The sequence below is a fragment of the Oryzias latipes genome, chromosome 21, assembly GCF_002234675.1.
Source record: "Oryzias latipes chromosome 21, ASM223467v1".
Classification (NCBI taxonomy): domain Eukaryota; kingdom Metazoa; phylum Chordata; class Actinopteri; order Beloniformes; family Adrianichthyidae; genus Oryzias; species Oryzias latipes.
The window spans coordinates 14,261,188-14,278,853 of NC_019879.2; the positions used below are offsets into that span (position 1 = coordinate 14,261,188).

A 17,666-nucleotide genomic window follows, 5' to 3' on the forward strand; every position below is an offset into this window, starting at 1 on the left:
AAATGTAGGTTGAGCCGAAAATGCTCATAATTCTTTTTGCTTGGCATCTCATCAGAGGAAACTTTGCTTTATCCAAACACTGATAGAAGTCTGGGAGGGAGAAAAGCTAATGTTTACTCTTCAGAGAATCATCACACTGCATTTGAATAAGTTCTTTTTATTTTTATCTATTTTTTCTTCTTTTTAACTTGTTCTGTCCAACAGCTGAGCAAACAGATTAGAGCTGAAGGCTTTTTGTGTTGGACAGGTTTTACTATCACAAAAAGAGGTTATATAGCTTCAAGAAACTAGAGTGTAGATTTGTATAAACCCCTTTTTGTCGTATTATTTTTTATTTATTTGTTACATTTAGTGTGTGTGGGGAGGGAGAGGGGAAGAATGTGAGGGGAGGGTGGAAGAGAGTAAAAGGAAGAAAGGTGAAAAGGTGGGGGATACAAGCACTGATTTGAATAAGTTATTATTTTAACTGTAACAATTATACCAGATCTGCTGGAAAGACGAATGTTACATAAAAGGGGAAAATTTGACACTAAGATGAGCGAAAAAAAATCTGTCCATCAATACACTGTAGGTAAGGAGGAGGGATGAAGCAGACGGGGAGCAGTGTGGCAGTGTGCACGTGCACGTGGGGGTGGAGATACATGCATGCTGCCGACGTGAACCGTGTGTTCATAAAGGGACCCAGATCCTACCCAGCCAGACCAGGAGAGGGGAGGAGAGCCCCCAGCCCAAAAGCCCCCCCAGCATCCGGACCCAGGCAGCCCGGGAGGGGAGGAGGAGGGGACCGCCCACCCCACCAGCCAGGCACAGAGAGGGCCCCCCTACAGGGGCCCCCCCAATGCCCAGAGGCACAAGCGAACCCAGTGTCCGGCCCCCAGGCCACAAGACAGGGGCGCTTAGCCGTACCAGGCGGCAGCCATGGGTGCCACCGGGCGCCGGACACCGAGACAAAGGCCAGGGACGAAGCCAGGGCCCCCGGAACCCATGAGCCGGCCACCACCCGACCGGCGCCCCGTCTCCGCAAGCCAGCCCAGGCACGCGACCTTAGCAACCCAGGGATCGCCACGCACCCACAGCCACCCCCATAACCCTAAAACCCTATGCACTACAACCCCCCCCCCCCCCGCCATAATATCTGAGCCCCCTCCCCAACCCTCTCAGTGCCCTCTCTGTGATGAGGAGGGAAAGCCCCAGAGGGTCCCAGCGGGCCAGCCCCCAGGTCCGTCCTATCCATGCACTCACACACACAGACTCACAATCATCTGGTTACCCTCCCTACCCCCGCCGCCACGCAGTAACCCCCCCCCCCCCCCCAGCCGGCCGACCCCCAGCGCCGTATGCCCGACCCTTCCCGCAGCCGACAGGATACCCATAAGACCGGCCGCCCTGAGAGGACCAGGCGGGTGAAAACCGGCCGCCCCCCCCCCCCCCCCCCCCCGACCCCACCCATGTATGGAGGTGTGGGAGTGCTGTGTGTGCTGCAGGTAAAATAGGAGGTCACCAGTGTGGGGGGCTCCACCGCTGCCAAGCCGCAAAGCCCCCCACTCCGGGGTCCCTCTGTGAGTGGTGTGTATTTGCTGTGTGTGTGCTGCTAGCATGCAGTGTGTGTGTCTACAGAGGAAGATAAAATTGTGGGGGGGGGCAGCGAAAGGTGAGCACGGATGTTTCACCGTGCCCCCCTCCACCAGACCCTCTCCACAAGGCCCTAGATGAATCAGAGTGTCTAATATGCAAGTAAAAAGCGGGGAGGAGGGCGGGTGCCAACGAGAACCCAGAGAGGGGCATCCCCAGTGAGCCCCGCCAGCATACCCCTCCCATCCAGATCCCGGGGCCCTATGTGCCTGTGTGCAATATTTGTTTGGGTGAGAGCGGGGAGGAGCGGGCGGATGGGCACAACCGGGGGAGAAGGCTCCCCAGAGCGACCGGCCCCCCAGCCGGCCGCGGTAGGCGCCCCCCCTCCCAGAGCGGCCGGGCAGCCAGAAACGGCAAGCCAGCCGCAGTTGGAGGCCAGAGCCTCGTGGCGCCGAGAGACAGCCAGAAAGGAAGGGTCCCGGTGCCAGAACGGAGGGGCAGGGGGTCCAGCCCCACCATTCATACCCTGGCCTCCCTAAGGACTAGCACACCGCCCCCCCAGCCCCCCCCCCAAATAAATAAATAATAACAATAATAATAATAATAATTATAATAATAATAATTATAATAAAATAAATAATAAAATAAATAAAATAATAATAATAATGAAATAAACCCACCCAAGTGAACCCATTAACCCCTGCTGTGACTGCAGCGTCGACCCCCGGGGGGCCAGGCCACGGGGCAACTACCGGCCACGGGTGAAACACCGGCCATGGGCAGACGACCCCAGGCCCCTGAGTCCCAAGCCCCCCCCCCAGCCCCCGCCACGGCGACCAGCCACCCAGCACGGCACCGGCCGCCGTTCCCGGTCAGCCGCACTGCCTGCCCTGCGCCCAGAAGGCACCCGCCAGGAACCCCTGCCAAGTTGCCGGCAGAGTGTGCGCCCCCACCAGCACCCCACCCAGGCAACCAGAGCCCCGAGCCGGGAGAACGACAGGCCCGGCAGAGCCCACCCCCCCAAACCCACCCCGGCCTACCCAACCAGCCAGGACCCGGCTCAACCTATCACCATCCCACCCCTAGGTGATGTGACTAACCAGCTGGAGCCAGGGAGAGTCTGAAGCCGACAGGTTTTTTGTGGAGGACATTATCTCTAAACTAATATGCTCTGACATGAGGTTTCTGTAGTGGTTGATGCTAAGATTATTTTTAGATTTCAGTTTAGGAGGATAGTTTTCTTTGCGATACATACAGCGGTGAGAACCATATAAGCCTTGTTAGATTCCATGTTGATGTTATTCAGGTCACCTAATAAGCAGAATTTGGGGCAAGCAGGAATCTTATGATTAAACCAGATTGATAAATCCTCACAAACCTTACGCCAGAATGATTGGACAGGTGGACAGACCCACATGGCATGCAAATAGTCGTCTATGTTGTTACCTATGCACTGTGTGCATATAGCAGACTGATTGAGACCCATTTTAAATAACCTCTGTCCGGTGTAGTGAGTTCTGTGGAGAATCTTGTATTGAATAAGTTGCAGATTAGGGCTTTTGGTCATATTAAAGGCATTCAAACAGATCTGTAGCCAAAATTGATCACTAAAATTCAATGATAGCTCAGACTCCCATTTTGTCATGGGTAAGTAAATGGTTTCATCTATGTCTGATAACATCTTATAAATTTTGGAGGTGAGTTTGGGATTTTTAAGGTCCATGAAATGTGTTACTGTAAGGGGAGGGTCTAGGTCTATTTGGGTCAGGCAGTATTTAGTGCTTATAGCTGATTTAAGCTGCTGATATTCTAGAAATTTGTTTATATTAATTCCATATTTTGAGGATAACGTTGAGAGGGACATAAATTTTCTATTCTGAATTATATGCTGGAACTGCTGGATTCCTTTGTTCTTCAATGAAGCAAAATGAATCATGTTTTTGTTAATCAAAATGTCAGGGTTGTTCCAAATGGGGGTAATTTTACATGGAAATAATGTGAGGTTGTTTTTTTTAAGAAAATCCCACCAGGCTGTTAGAGATGAGCTGATGTTTAAACTTCTGAAGCATTTGTGTTGTTTAATTTTAGAACTGAATAAAGGGTAAATTAGAAATATCTAGGTTATCACAGAGATTTTGTTCAATGTCTATCCAGGATTCATCTAGCACACCAGGATTCAGCCATTTTTGTACATAACACAATCTGTTCGCGGAGTAGTAGTCCTGGAAGTCTGGAAGGCCTAGTCCTCCTCTATCTTTAGGTTTTTTAATAGTTTTTAAACTGATCCGTGGGGGTTTACCTTCCCAGAGGTATTGGGAAATGAATGAGTCTAATGATTTGAACCAATTAGTTGGAGGTTTGGAAGGAATCATTGAAAATAGGTAGTTAATTTTTGGGAGAATCATCATTTTTATGGTTGCAACTCTCCCGATTAGAGAAATTGGGTAGAGTTTTCCATCTAGTGAGATCAGCCTCGGTTGTTTTAAGTAGTTGGGTGTGGTTTAGCTTGAGTAGATCAGAAAGCCTAGAGGAGATATTTATACCTAAGTACTTTATGTTGCCTGTTTGTATTTTAATAGATGACGGATTTAGATAATTGTAATTAATTGGTAGAATTGTGCTTTTAGACCAGTTTATGGAGTATTCTGAAACTGAGGAAAATCTATTAATTAGGGAGATGATTTGGCAGATGGAAGATTGTGAATTTGGAGTAAATAGTAAAACAGATAGATAGATAGATAGATAGATAGATAGATAGATAGATAGATAGATAGATAGATAGATAGATAGATAGATAGATAGATAGATAGATAGATAGATAGATAGATAGATAGATAGATAGATAGATGACTTTATTAATCCCACAATGGGGAAATTTCATTTATCTGTGGCAGCAACACGACATTCAGAAATAATCTATATAATATAACATCAATAAAGGACATCACAAATTACATTTATATTAGATCATTAAAAATATTACTAAAATTATTATGAAAAATTATTGTCAAAAATGAGATTCTTATTAAATAAAGAAATAAATATTAAATAAATACAGCTGCAAAAGTGTAAAAAACATGCGGTCTGCAAAACATGTAAACTGTAAAAAAACATTACAAATTTTTTCAAAATACAGAAATAACTAATGAAGTTCACACCAAAAACAAAAACAAACAACTGTTCAGGAACAAAAAACAATTTAAAATTGAAAAACAACAACTACAACAAAAGTAAATGAATCAATGACTAAACAGAAAAACACCCCTGGGACCGTGGAGTGTCACTTTGACATGGTGTTGTACAGTCTGATGGCTGTGGGGAGGAATTACCTGCGGTAGCGCTCTTTCTTACACTGAGGGTGCAACAGTCTGGTGCTGAAGGAGCTGGTCAGCGCCTCTACAGTTTGGTGTAGGGGGTGGGAGGGGTTATCCATGATGGATGTCAGCTTAGCTAACATCCTCCTGTCCGCCACCTCCTCGATGGACTCAAGTGTACAGCCCAGGACAGAGCCGGCCCTCCTAACCAGTTTGTTAAGCCTCTTCAAGTCTCTGCCTCTGCCTGCACTGCCCCCCGCCCAGCACACAATTCCATAAAGGACCACTGAGGCCACCACAGTGTCGTAAAAGGTCCTCAGCAGCTGTCTGCACACGCCAAAGGACCTCAGTCTCCTCAGCAGGTGAAGGCGACTCTGGCCCCTCCTGTACAGAGCATCGGTGTTGTTGGACCAGTCTAGTCTGTTGTTCAGGTGAACACCCAGATATTTAAATGTGTCCACGACCTCAATGTCTGAACCCTGGATGTTCACCTGTGACTGTGATGGTGAGGACCTCTTGAAGTCCAGGATCAGCTCCTTTGTCTTGCTGGTGTTAAGCAGCAGGTGGTTAACTTCACACCAGCTAACAAAGTCAGTGATGACCCCCCTGTACTCCTGCTCATCCCCCCCTGATACACAGCCCACAATGGCACTGTCATCTGAGAACTTCTGCAGATGACAGTGGTGGGAGTTGTAGGTAAAACATCATCTGCATAAAGACTTATTTTGTGTTCTAAATTTTTGGTTTGAATGCCTTCAATGTCTCGACTTTGCCTAATAGCAGCAGCTAGAGGTTCAATAAATAGTGCAAATAAAGACGGAGATAGTGGACAGCCTTGTCTGGTTCCTCTTTGTAAATTAAAGCTTGGAGATGTTTGATCATTTGTTCTGATACGAGCATTAGGAGAGGCATATAATATTTTAATCCAGTTAATAAATAATTTCCCAAAGCCAAATTTGTTCAGGGTGGCTATTAAAAATTTCCAGTTGACCCGATCAAATGCCTTTTCTGCGTCCAGTGACAAAATGGTTGCTTCTCGGTTGTTGATGGTTGTATAATCTATGAGGTTGATTAATCTGCGCATGTTGGTAGATGAATGTCTACCCTTTATAAAACCTGTTTGGTCAGGATGTATTAGAGAGGGAACTACCTTCTCCAGCCTTCCCGCCAAAGCTTTGCAGATTATTTTAAGATCTGCATTAATCAGCGATATAGGTCTATAGCTGGATGGTGATGTGGGATCTTTCCCAGGTTTCAGAAGTAAGATTATATTAGCAGAATTCATATTTGGAGGTAGATAATTGTTGTCCTTAATTTCTATTGTCATTCTGAGAAAAATGGGAGCTAAGATTTGCCAAAACTCTTTATAAAATTCTGCTGGGAAGCCGTCTGGTCCTGGGGCTTTTTTACTAGGCATGTTGGTTAATGCTTTATGTAGCTCTTCTTTAGTAAGAGGGGACTCCAGGGCTGTGATTTGTTCCTCTATTGGTCTAGGCAAATCTATGCTATTGAGAAAACTGTTGATGTCATTGTCAGAAGGATTAATTTGGGATGAGTAGAGAGATTGGTAAAAGTTTTTAAAAACTGAATTTATTGCAGCTGGATCATGTGTTGCATTTCCTGTTAGGTCTATGACTAATGGAATAGTTGTCTTCTCTTTGTTTATTTTGAGTTGATTTGCCAAATATTTCCCAGATTTATTACTGTGATCAAACCTCTCCAAGCGTAGTCTCTGTAATAAAAACTGTGTTCTTTGATTAGTTATTTCATTTAATTCGATTCTTACTTTCCTTATTTGTTGTAGAGTTTGTTCATCCGGAGAGTTGCTGTAGGTTTCCTCTAACAGTATGATTTTTTGCTCTAAATCCACTAGTTTAGAGTTTTCTTTTCTTTTTTTGTGGGATGCGAAGGCGATTATTTTTATAAGTTCTAACTGGAGACTCTCTTCCACTTCTTCTGAATCCACTGAGAAGGAGGTTGAGAACAGCTTGATCTCTCTGTCAATAACAGAAAAATCTTGGAAGAGTAGACTTGATTTCAGACAGTGAGGGGAAGTATGCAGCATTAAAGTTTTGTAGTTGAGGAGCTTCACACAGAAGGCTTAAATTTCGACATACAGGTGTTGAACCAGCTGCTTTTTGTTTTGCAGGCTCTTGTTCAGTATGTTCAGATGGTGAGTAAGATCCACTAAAAATGCCAGGTCTACCAGCCATAAAGGTTCACTCAACTCACCAAGAGGCCAGCCCTTCTTTTTTAAAAAGCTGTCAATCTCAGATCTGAGCGAATAAAACTGCTGCAGCACAGAGCCGCGGCTGAGCCAGCGCTCATCAGAGTGGTAAAGCACATCCCCGTATTCAGCATCTGCATCAGACAGGAAAGCTTGGAACTTCCTGTGATACAGTCCTCTGTTGACAGTTTTCACCACCGTGCTCATTACATCATTCAGCCAGACAGTCTCTGCACACAGCGCTTCTTGGTGGATTATGCAGTGCTTGCGAACAGCCTCACCTCTGCTCTCTTTTACATTGGCGCACACCAACGCTGCCATTCCTTTGCGCTCGCCTGTCATAGTCGGGGCTCCATCCGTTGTTACTCCACATAGCTTCTCCCATTTTAACCCCATCTTCTTAATCCCATCTGACATCGCTTTGAAAATATCTTTGCCTGTCACCGTGCCTTTCAGGCTCATCAAATACCCGCAAAAGAATTAACAGCTGTGCGGTGTCTGCGGCATCAGTGCTCTCATCACAGGCAATCGAGTAAAATTCAAAAGAACAAGCTTTGTCCCCTTAGCTGATCTTTCAAGTTAGCTGACATCACACTGATACTCTTTCATCACAGCAACAGCTTCCTTACAAATCAGACACACTTTCCGTTAATTTCTTAAAAAAAAAACTTATTTTTCTACCGTCTCTGAAATCTTCTGCACTCGCTCGCTATTTGGCATTTCTTTATGCTGCCATTTCTGGTGACTCGCTGTATTTACAGTCAATGCTCGTGGTGAAAGTTGTTCTTTGCTTCACTTGTTTAGCGGAAAGCACTGTTAGCTCCACCTGGAGGTAAAACAGAGAACACCCAAACAAAGTGGCACTCAAGCTGGATTTATTTGCAGTTGGCCCACGGGCCATAGTTTAGACACCCCAGGGTTAGATTTTGCACAAGCAGCAAATAAAACTTTCCAATGTGTTTATGTTTCCAAGCTTGCAAGCATTCATTTGAAGGACTTTTGAATTGATTTTTGAAACCTTAAAATGAAAAGAAGCTCCACATTTTAAATAAAGTCTAGGTAAATTTTACCTGACCAGTTTCCACACTAGTACACTGTGAGATTGTGAATCTGAAAAGAGTCAGTCTGCACTGCAGGGTGCAGTAACAGATTACTGAGGTGCCGACCATAAGGCCATTTTCCCTCACATTCTCTTCAAAGTCTGCCTCAATGCAAATCATTTGTTCTGGCAGTGTCTGGCTTAGTCTCCATAACAACGCTCACTCATCCATTGCAGCATCAGCCCTGTCCTCTTCAGATCTCTCTGTGACGGAGATTATATTGGCTGCAAAGACGTTTTAGAGTCTGTGACAGCCATCTGACCTTTTAGCAGTAAAGCTGGAGACATCACACAGACAACCACAGGTGGCGTTAAGTTAATGCATGTTATTTAATGGCGGTCTGGTTAAACAGCTCTCACAGTCACATTCTGTACACCTTACATTAAAAAAGCCTAAAATTATTGTCCAAATTCTAAGTCGACGTATTAGAAATGATATAAAAAGAACATGTCTGGAATTTGATGATATATTAAAGTCTCACTCCAACTATGTTTTTCTCTATTGTAAAATCAATCTCAGTGGTCTTTTAATTATTATTATGCAGTTTTCAGCCACAATCTAAAAGCCTGTGTTATTTTTTAATGCATATTTTCTGCAGTGCGGCAGGAGTTAATCATAAATGCTCTTCTGGGTTGTGGGTGGAATGTTGGCGTGGAAGTTAACTTAACAAATTTTCCCATCAGGTCTTAGTTTATATTCTCTCCCACTAGCTAAATAGCAATTCACAAGCTCAAGCTAACATTAGCATAGCCAAAAAAAAAATAGTGAGCAATGGTGAGTATGTCTTCATTTTCAATATTTATGGAAAATGAAGACGTACCTGGAATTGGAGATTGACAGAATTGGAGTGTACAATGGGGCCTTTGGCTTGTATAATAGACAAGGGTTCAGGAAGTGCTCTACGACTTTGATGTTTTTTGTGGCCACCTGCATGCCCTGAACAGGTTTTATCCAGTTTTTTCCCGCAGACATCAACTCGTCAGGGCAGTTGTGATTATGGCTTTAGTCTTCTATCATGTTAAGATGTATTCATTTTATTTGTCACATTACATGTCTCAGGATTCCTGCACTTAGTCCTTTAAAACATTTGTTTAGGATGGGTAGAGTCTATATTCCATGGGTCATAAAAACAAAAATAATGCAATTTAAAAGCAGTAGAAACATAAAAAAAAAGGTTTGTAGAATATTAGCAAGCTATTCTGGACATCTCCGTGCAAAAGCTTTTAAAGTAGTTTTGTTTTGAAAATAAAACAATTTTGGGGATTTTAAAGACATGTTTGCATCTTATCAAATAATAAAAGACATTATATACCTGATGATTTTTTAAACAAAAACACCTTCATTTTAGGATTTCAAAGTGAGCTTTTTCAGTTACACTCCATTAAATGTTCTCTGCACTAATACTACTAATTGTGGTGTCAGTGCAAAAAGCAGGAACCTAGATGACAATCAGATGAGCTTTAGTAAAAATAGAGTATTTAACTGCAAATATGTAAACCTGAGTATTCAATATATGAAGTGTATGTGACATCAGTTTATGATGCAGGGAAATTCTTCTGCAGGTCCAGTGGAGGAAGGTAAGTAAAACACTATTTTGTCTAAAGATCCATTTGTTCAGCTGCTGTTTGTCTCAGCTGTTGTTTTAGGACAAATGGATTTTTGGATCCATATTCTCTGAGTTAAAGGAGAAAAGGTACATCACAGCTGGAAAAGCTGAGTAGAAGAAAAACACACTTTAGACATGTTTTCAAAGGCATCATTTTTATACAGAATGGAATGATATTGCTGCTGGATAGAGCCGCTGTTTGGGTTTGCAGTCTATGAAGCTCCCATCCATTTTTAAAAGGCAGCAGTTATTTGAGAATCACTCATTTGTTGCTATAGTCGCCATAGTTACTGGTGACTGGGAGGAGCTAATGTGTCATCTACACATATCAGTCTAAAAAAATATCTTTTAAAACTAAAGAACACATTTCATTCTGTAAAAATCATTGCCTTTTCTGTTAGAAAGGAACTGAAGCTGCAGCAAATGTAAGTATGAAGCTCTGGCCGGGAGAGAGACCTGCTTATAACACAGTCACATCTGTTTCTCCAGTCACACAAAATCTTTCTTGTTTCCTTATGGAACAAAGAATTGTTATGATCTGATCTCCTTGAACTTTTAGTATGTAAAGGAATCAGGACTCATTCTTGTTCCAATTATTTACCTAATCAATTTCCTTACCTTATTCCAGACTACTTTTTTAAACGATTCAATTTACATAAAAAACATAGGTTCAATCCTGGTCTGACAATTTCTTCTTTTAAATGGTCTATATCATGCTCGTCTTAAGTTTTTTAGAGTAAACTATATCCATATATATGATAATATATTACCTTTGGCACACTAAAGAACTGATTTCTTATTTCATATGAATTATTTTTCACAGCTCATTTTCCTGCCCAGTGGCCCGGATAGGCTTCGGCAGCCCCTTGACCCCGAAAGACACAAAACAGGTTTAGAAGATGAATGAATGAATTTTCCTACCCAGATGTAAGATGACTCGAGCTCTGAGGCACCGCCTTTCGCTCCGTATGGGTGCCATCCATTTCCTGAGGTCATCCTGGAGTCGGACTTAGCAGCATGTTTGCGTCTTGCCCGAGAAAACAAACAACATCCACACTTTTGTAAAGATTGATATGCAAGGATATGCCGATCACCGCTTGCTCCACAGAGAAAGTTTGTGTGTGTTAGCTTGGGGGAGGTGCTGACAGCTCATATTCTTCCTGGAAGGGGCTGTTCCTCACTTTGTGATGTCAAAATGGGAGAACCCGCTAATTTTCGTGGATTGGGAAGGGCTGGTCCTCAGAGAGCAGGGTTTTAGAAGAATGCTCAGAACTATTCAACATATAGCGCTGGGGGTTGTTTTTTGGAATGAACACTATAAAACACCTAAAAGCTAAAAAAAAAGTGGATTTTGCATGATATAGGCCATTTAATATTATCCTGCTGTTTCGTGCATTGGCCATACAAGTCTCAGCTATTTATTAATTAGATGAACTAGACCAGGGGTCGGGAACCTATGGCTCGCGAGCCATATATGGCTCTTTTGATGGTTGCATGTGGCTCGCAGACAAATCTTTAATTATACTTTTTTTTATCATTAGTCCAGTTCTTCTCGGACGCGATGCCATGCCAGAGGCGCGCAGTAGTAGCGGTGCTTGGAGAGAAATTTCTGCGCCAGCACTTTCAGTTTACTATTATCTATTATTTCACAGAGTTTGTACCAGCCTGAAACCTGTGAATTGCCGTACCTAAAACCGCGCGCTCCCGTCTCTGAGAAAGAGCACGCAGTTGCGGAGACGGGATGTGGGAGTAAGAAAGCAGAGGGTGGGGGTTATGGGGACAGGCAGTAAGGTGAATCGCGCAGGGATTGTAAAAACGTAAAACCCGCTGCCCGTCACTCACTGCAGCGTGTGAGTGTGTGTTTGGCTCTGCGTCTGCATGTGAGCAGTCTGTCTCACATCTACAGAATATTCATACTAACCAACGATCACGTTTAAAGTTTCAACGCCTGCATGAAGCAGAAACTCACCACAGATCAACCGGACTAAACCATCAGCAAAACTACTACGAGAAATACTCATCATTTATTAGCAACAGCATAACGATGCTTTTAAAAAGAATCCACAAACTTATTGTACTCTAAAAATGTTGAAATTACATCAAATGCACACATTCACTTGAATGTTTAGTTTTAAACATATTGTCGCAGACTGAGTTGGATGACTGTCGGTCCGCGTTAAAAGTTCTGGAGTTCATTGAACGCATCATGCAGCGATCTGATTGGCCCTCAGTTCTGTCGCTCAGCCTGTTGTTAGGTAGTTTGGACCAATGGGGTTCAGCTATGGGCCAAATAAGGGAAATGGGAGGGCTGGAGCAGGAGCAGGGGAATATAAAGTTGGGAGAAGCGCTCTCGTCTCAGCGGGAGAGATTCAGGAGTTGCTGAATTAATTATACGGCGTTTGTTGCGGTCTATAGTAACCAGAATAAAGAACCTTAAAAGAAGTTAGGGCCCGTGCCTCAGTGTGGGAAAGTACATTATTGTATGGCTCTTTCGAAATTACTTTTAAAAATATGTGGCGTTTATGGCTCTCTCGGCCAAAAAGGTTCCCGACCCCTGAACTAGACCCTCCTATAGGATAGGAGACTACTAGTCGTTGGAAACTGAAGAAGAGAGGCCACATCCTTAGAGTTTATGGGGGTTGCAACTAAAAATATAACATATATATAACATATATAACATATTCCCCATCTATTGCTGTTTCTGCTATTTGTTAATAATTTTAGACTTTTGTTTTTTACCTCCAATGTATGCTGTATGCATTGATGAGGTCTCTCTCCTGTCTGCTGTAAAAGCCTTCAGTCAGTGCTTCAAAGCTTCATAAATGGCTTGTTCTGTTTTGACCTCCTCTTCCTCCTCCCTGTTCACTCAAAAAGTCGAGCAGATCAACGCCGTTTTCACCGCCGCCACCCGGCAAAAGGCATGGGACCATTTCACAAAAGCACAGCGCAAGAACATAGACATTTGGCGCAAGCAGTGTGAGGTTGGTATACCCTTGATCGTATTTCTACTCCCTGTCCAGCCTGCTGCTTTCTTCTCTGCTGTCACCTGTGAGTCAAAAGAAAAGAGCTGACAGACAGCCATGAATGATCTGGTGATGTAGCTCAAGGCTCTGCCCTCAGACAGACAGAAAGACAGGCATCTGCCTCTGATCTGGGCCTTCTCTTCTCCTTGCAGCTCAAATGTCTCTTTGAAAGTTTAAAGTGCTGCGACATGGATTTTCAGGGTAAAGTGTCTATTTGTATCAATATTTCAATAAGTGTGCATGTCAGAAAGGCGACTCCCCTCCATTATGAAGTACACCTATAATGTGTAGCAGTGAAGAATTTGCTTCTCTTCTTTTGCCCTATCAGTGATTTAAAACTGCGTCTACAGGATAATCCATCCTAGTGAGGTAATCATAAGGCTCTGAGAGGTTAAATTGAACCGTTGAGTGGGGCAGCCATATTGACTGGCATGTACCCCACCCATCTCAAGAACACTTTAGAAAATGGACAACTAAGCAAAAAAAGGATCCACATGCTATTAAAAAGCAACCCCTTTTAATCTATGTAAAACATCTATAATCGATATATATAATGAAATTAAGACAGCTGATCCAAAAAGAACAAATTGGGAGTCAATTGGAATTTGATGCTTTCTGAAACCAGCCTTAAGTGGTCATTTGAGAAATTGCAACTCTTTCAAGTTTGAAAACCTAGAAGAATGTAAAATGTACAATGTAAAAGAGCCACACTTTCACAGCACTTTTCTTTGAAGCACTTTTTAGTCACAGAATGAAGCTACGTTTACACCGCCCCCGCAATGTGCCTTCAAGCAGCCACTACCAATGAAAAGGCTACAGTATGTAAATGTGCGTAAATGCACGTTTTGGGCTTCTACGTTCAAAACTCTCCAGAGTTCACATGTAGCTTTGCACGTTTTTTATGACCGTTTTTGGGCTCTACATACAAAACATGCAGCCATTGAACACATCTTGAAAGTTAAACCAGGTTGAACTTTGAAACAATCTGGGATTTATATTTGGTAAGGACATATGGATATCGTTACTTTTAAATACAGAAGTACAAATTGTTTGAAATTTGATCATGGAGGAGAAATTAAATCTTTCCTTTGGAGACTTCAATACAATGATGTCCAGAGCAGGAATAAAACCTGCAATCTACTGATAAGACAATGAACTCCCTGTGACCAGCTCTAAAAGTGAGGGCTGATGTTGGCCAAGTCATCTACTTTAGTGTAAAAACCAAATCATTAAATCAGAAATGATATTTTTGTGCTGCTTTTTAGGTAGAAAGTACGGAGCCCGTGTCCTGACATGGAAAAAATAAAATGTATCTCGTTCCCACAGATTAATATCTTGTTCCCACAAATCAACATCTTGTTCCCACAAATGAATATCTCGTTCCAACAAAATAATTAAGTTGTGCGAATGAAATAGTATCTTGTTCCCAAAAAAAAATATTCCGTTCTCACGAATTAATTAATTTGTGCGAAAAAAATAATTATTTACATCATAAGTCATTCATAAACACGGATTGCTGCTTCGCCTACCGGACTTGGCTCCTAGATTCATAAACACGGATGTGAACAATAGTTGGATTCACAGCAGATACTTTCACATTTCTGTCTGTATGTGTCTCATTACATTGCATGGAAGACACGAAGGATGTTTAGATAGATGTTTAGACACACACTGATAAAGATCAGATTTAGTTATTTTAAAAAGCTCTACAAAAGCATCATATTTGTTAGCAGTCGCTTTACATCCGAAGGCTAATAGACCACATACTACGTAGCCTATCATTTGTCCTTTTGTCTTTGAACGCATCACGGTTACAGGGCCACGGTGATTGGTCGAGATGCATTATGGGATAAATGTGATGGATGATGGGATACGCAGCCTGTAGTCTTCGGATGTTAATAAATCGACAATAATAAATAGATCATTCTTGTTTTTATTTTTCCCCTCTTGAACGAATGTGGGTCACACGGAAGTAGCGGCAGAAAGCGGCTTTTGCAGCTGGACGGAGACCGTACCTGGATGTGAATGAGCCCAGACATGAAAACATGATTACCGATGGTTTTGTGCTTTTTAAAATAAATAAATTTGATCTCTAAACATCATCCGTGTCTTCCGTGCAATGTCATGAGACACACACAAACAAAAATGTGAAGGTATTTGCTGTAAATCCAAATATTGCTCACATCCGTGTTTATGAATCCCTTATGACGTGAATGACAGGTTAATGATGGGCTACATAACTGTAGCCTACTAGCCTTTTGACGTAAAGCGACTGCTAACAAGTATGTTAATAAAAGACAAGTCCTATATATTATTTTTCCTTTTCGACCCTAAACTACGATATCCCATACTGCAGCTGACTGTCTGTCTACTGGCCGCCCAGCTGCCTGAATACCGGCATAACAAGCAAAAGAGCTCTGCGGCGGAGCTAGGAAATATGTCCGGAGAATCACTAAGGTATGGCGAAGCAGCAAGTTTGGGCATCCTAAATTATTTTTCTTATAATTATTGGGACAATAATAAATTGATCATTTTTCTTTTTCTTTTTCCTTTCTTGAACAAATGTGGGTCACAGAGACACGGAAGTTACCGCTGTAAGCGGCTTTTGCGGTAGGATGGAGAACATATCCGTGTTTATGAATGACTTATGACGTGAATAATTATTTCGTTCGCACAAATTAATTATTTCGAGGGAACGGAATATTATTTCGTGGGAACATAATATTAATTTGTGGGAACAAGATATGAATTTGTGGGAGCATACATTCTGCACGTCTCCAACAGTCTTAAAACTGGCTGTCTTAAAAAGGGAGAAGTAATTGCTAATTTTATTTTCTCCTTTGCAGTTCAAAGCCAATTGAACACACTCACAACCAGCCAAACAGCATGGATTTCACTTCTGCTCACAGCCACCTCAGTCATGGTGAGGAACTTTACACCTATGATTCCCCATTTCCCATGAGTCTTAGGGGCTGAAGGCGGGGCTAACCCCCGGGTCACCACACTGTGTAGTAAAATGCGGATGTGAATAACACCAAAACCACGCGCGCGTTTGTAAGAAGGAGGAGGGAGTGAGTGCAGCGGAAGGAGGGGAGAGCGCTCGTGTAGCGAGAGCAGCGGAAGTGTGTTGAGGCGTGTGTTTATGTTTGGAAACCTTCCGCGATGTGAGTTAAAAAGTGATAATGCCTACTTCGACATTTAAGTTAGGTGACCAGAACTTCTTTTTTCACCATGCAGTTATCCTGTGGTATATCACTTTTTAATGTACACCCAGCAGCCAATCAGAATTGAGTATTTAACCGGACCATGGTATAAAAGAAGGTTTCCACCTGCAAAAGATGAATGAGTCTTTAGTAACCCGCTCTGGGGGTCTGAATGGGGAAGTGAGCAACCGAACGAAGAGGAAAGAAAGAAAAAAGTAATCGCAGGAAAGGTTCAACACATGATATTTATAAAGAAAGATGGTACACAGAAAGAGTTTTCAAAGTTGTAATAATATACCTAAGTTTTTCTTTCCAAACAGTGCCTGTGACTTGGCAGTAACACGGCAGCAATATGGTAGTGACAGGGCTGGTTAAAAAAAAAAACATCCCGGTAAAAGTCACTGAGAGCAGCAGTAACTTATAGGCGCGCGCGACTCTGCGCGGCACGCGCCTCTGCACAGACGCAAGCGCTGCGCGTTCGCTGGACGTTTCCTTCCACAACAGAAACACACCGTAACACAGCGCTAACAGGGCTGGTTTAAAAACATGGACGTAAAAGTCACTGGGAGCTTTCTTCATCTTCCTCCTGTGCACTGAAACCATGGAAGTCTTCCTCCTCAGTGTCGAATTGAAATGGCATCAGACATTCTTCACCACACTCTCTCAGTGTCTCCTTCGTTATCATCAGTGTCACTCTGAGGCAAATTCACTCCTGAGCTTGCCCTGAGCTCTCCGTCACGCAGCAGACCGGCTTTCCCAAACCCGTTGATGATGGTGGATTTTTTCACAGTGCTTTTAATGATTGCTTTTAACTTGAAAGCTGCTATTGTAGTGGCGGTGCACGTTGGGTCTAATAGGAGCAAGAGATTGTAGGACTGGGCTGAGCGCGGATGTTTCTTTTTGTTGCACCATGACTTAGGGGTCCAAGAGCAGAAGTAACCCATGCTGTTTGGCTGCTTGTTGGTGTGTCAACATAAATGGGCTTGATGCCAGAAATGAGAGTGTGCATTCAGCTTCTCCCATAGTCTCCTCTTGAAACTGTTCAGTCAGAGTGCAAGCTTTTTTTCTTCTAAATGGGATGCGCTTGCAAACATAGCCATTATACATTTTCAGTTTGTTCACATAAAAGCCATGAAAACAAAAAAAAACTTCATGTGCACACATTTGAGGATTTCATGGATTATGCCACAACAACACAGGGAGGTAATGCAATACACAACAAGCAGTTTTATTGCTATAATCTCTATCTTTAATCTAATCCATGCATGTTCTAAAAGCATGCTAAGCCGTTAAACACAGTGGATGCGGGACAGACACTCGCATACTACTACCACAGTAAACCAGCACATCTGCAACCATGCTTTGACGTTTGACCACATCATGCAGATCAGCCCAAAAGAGTTGAGAAACCCATCCACACAGGTCTTCAGAATGCTGGGTTAAAAAGAGGTAAGACAAGTTGGTCATTAAAGAGAAAGTCTGCAGAGAAAAATAGCGTCTTCATTAAAGTCGTGTAATGCCTTGTGATTGTGGTAAGTTTACATGCTTCTATGCTGCTTTATGTACCTAACAGCGTTTCAAGCATTTCTTAGAGGGAATCTTTTTTAATTATGCCTCCTGA

The 17,666-nt window shown here is 42.8% G+C and overlaps 1 protein-coding gene across 5 annotated transcripts in view; it reads left to right on the plus strand.

Moving 5' to 3' along the window:
• Positions 1-17,666, plus strand: part of enox1 (ecto-NOX disulfide-thiol exchanger 1) — a 197,887-nt gene that overhangs the window by 128,846 nt on the left and 51,375 nt on the right. For all 5 annotated transcript variants that reach the window (XM_011489515.3, XM_004081660.4, XM_020713096.2 and 2 more), the window contains one exon: positions 12,694-12,800. In XM_011489515.3, coding sequence (XP_011487817.1) covers positions 12,694-12,800 — 107 coding nt within the window. The remainder of the gene's footprint in view (positions 1-12,693; positions 12,801-17,666) is intronic.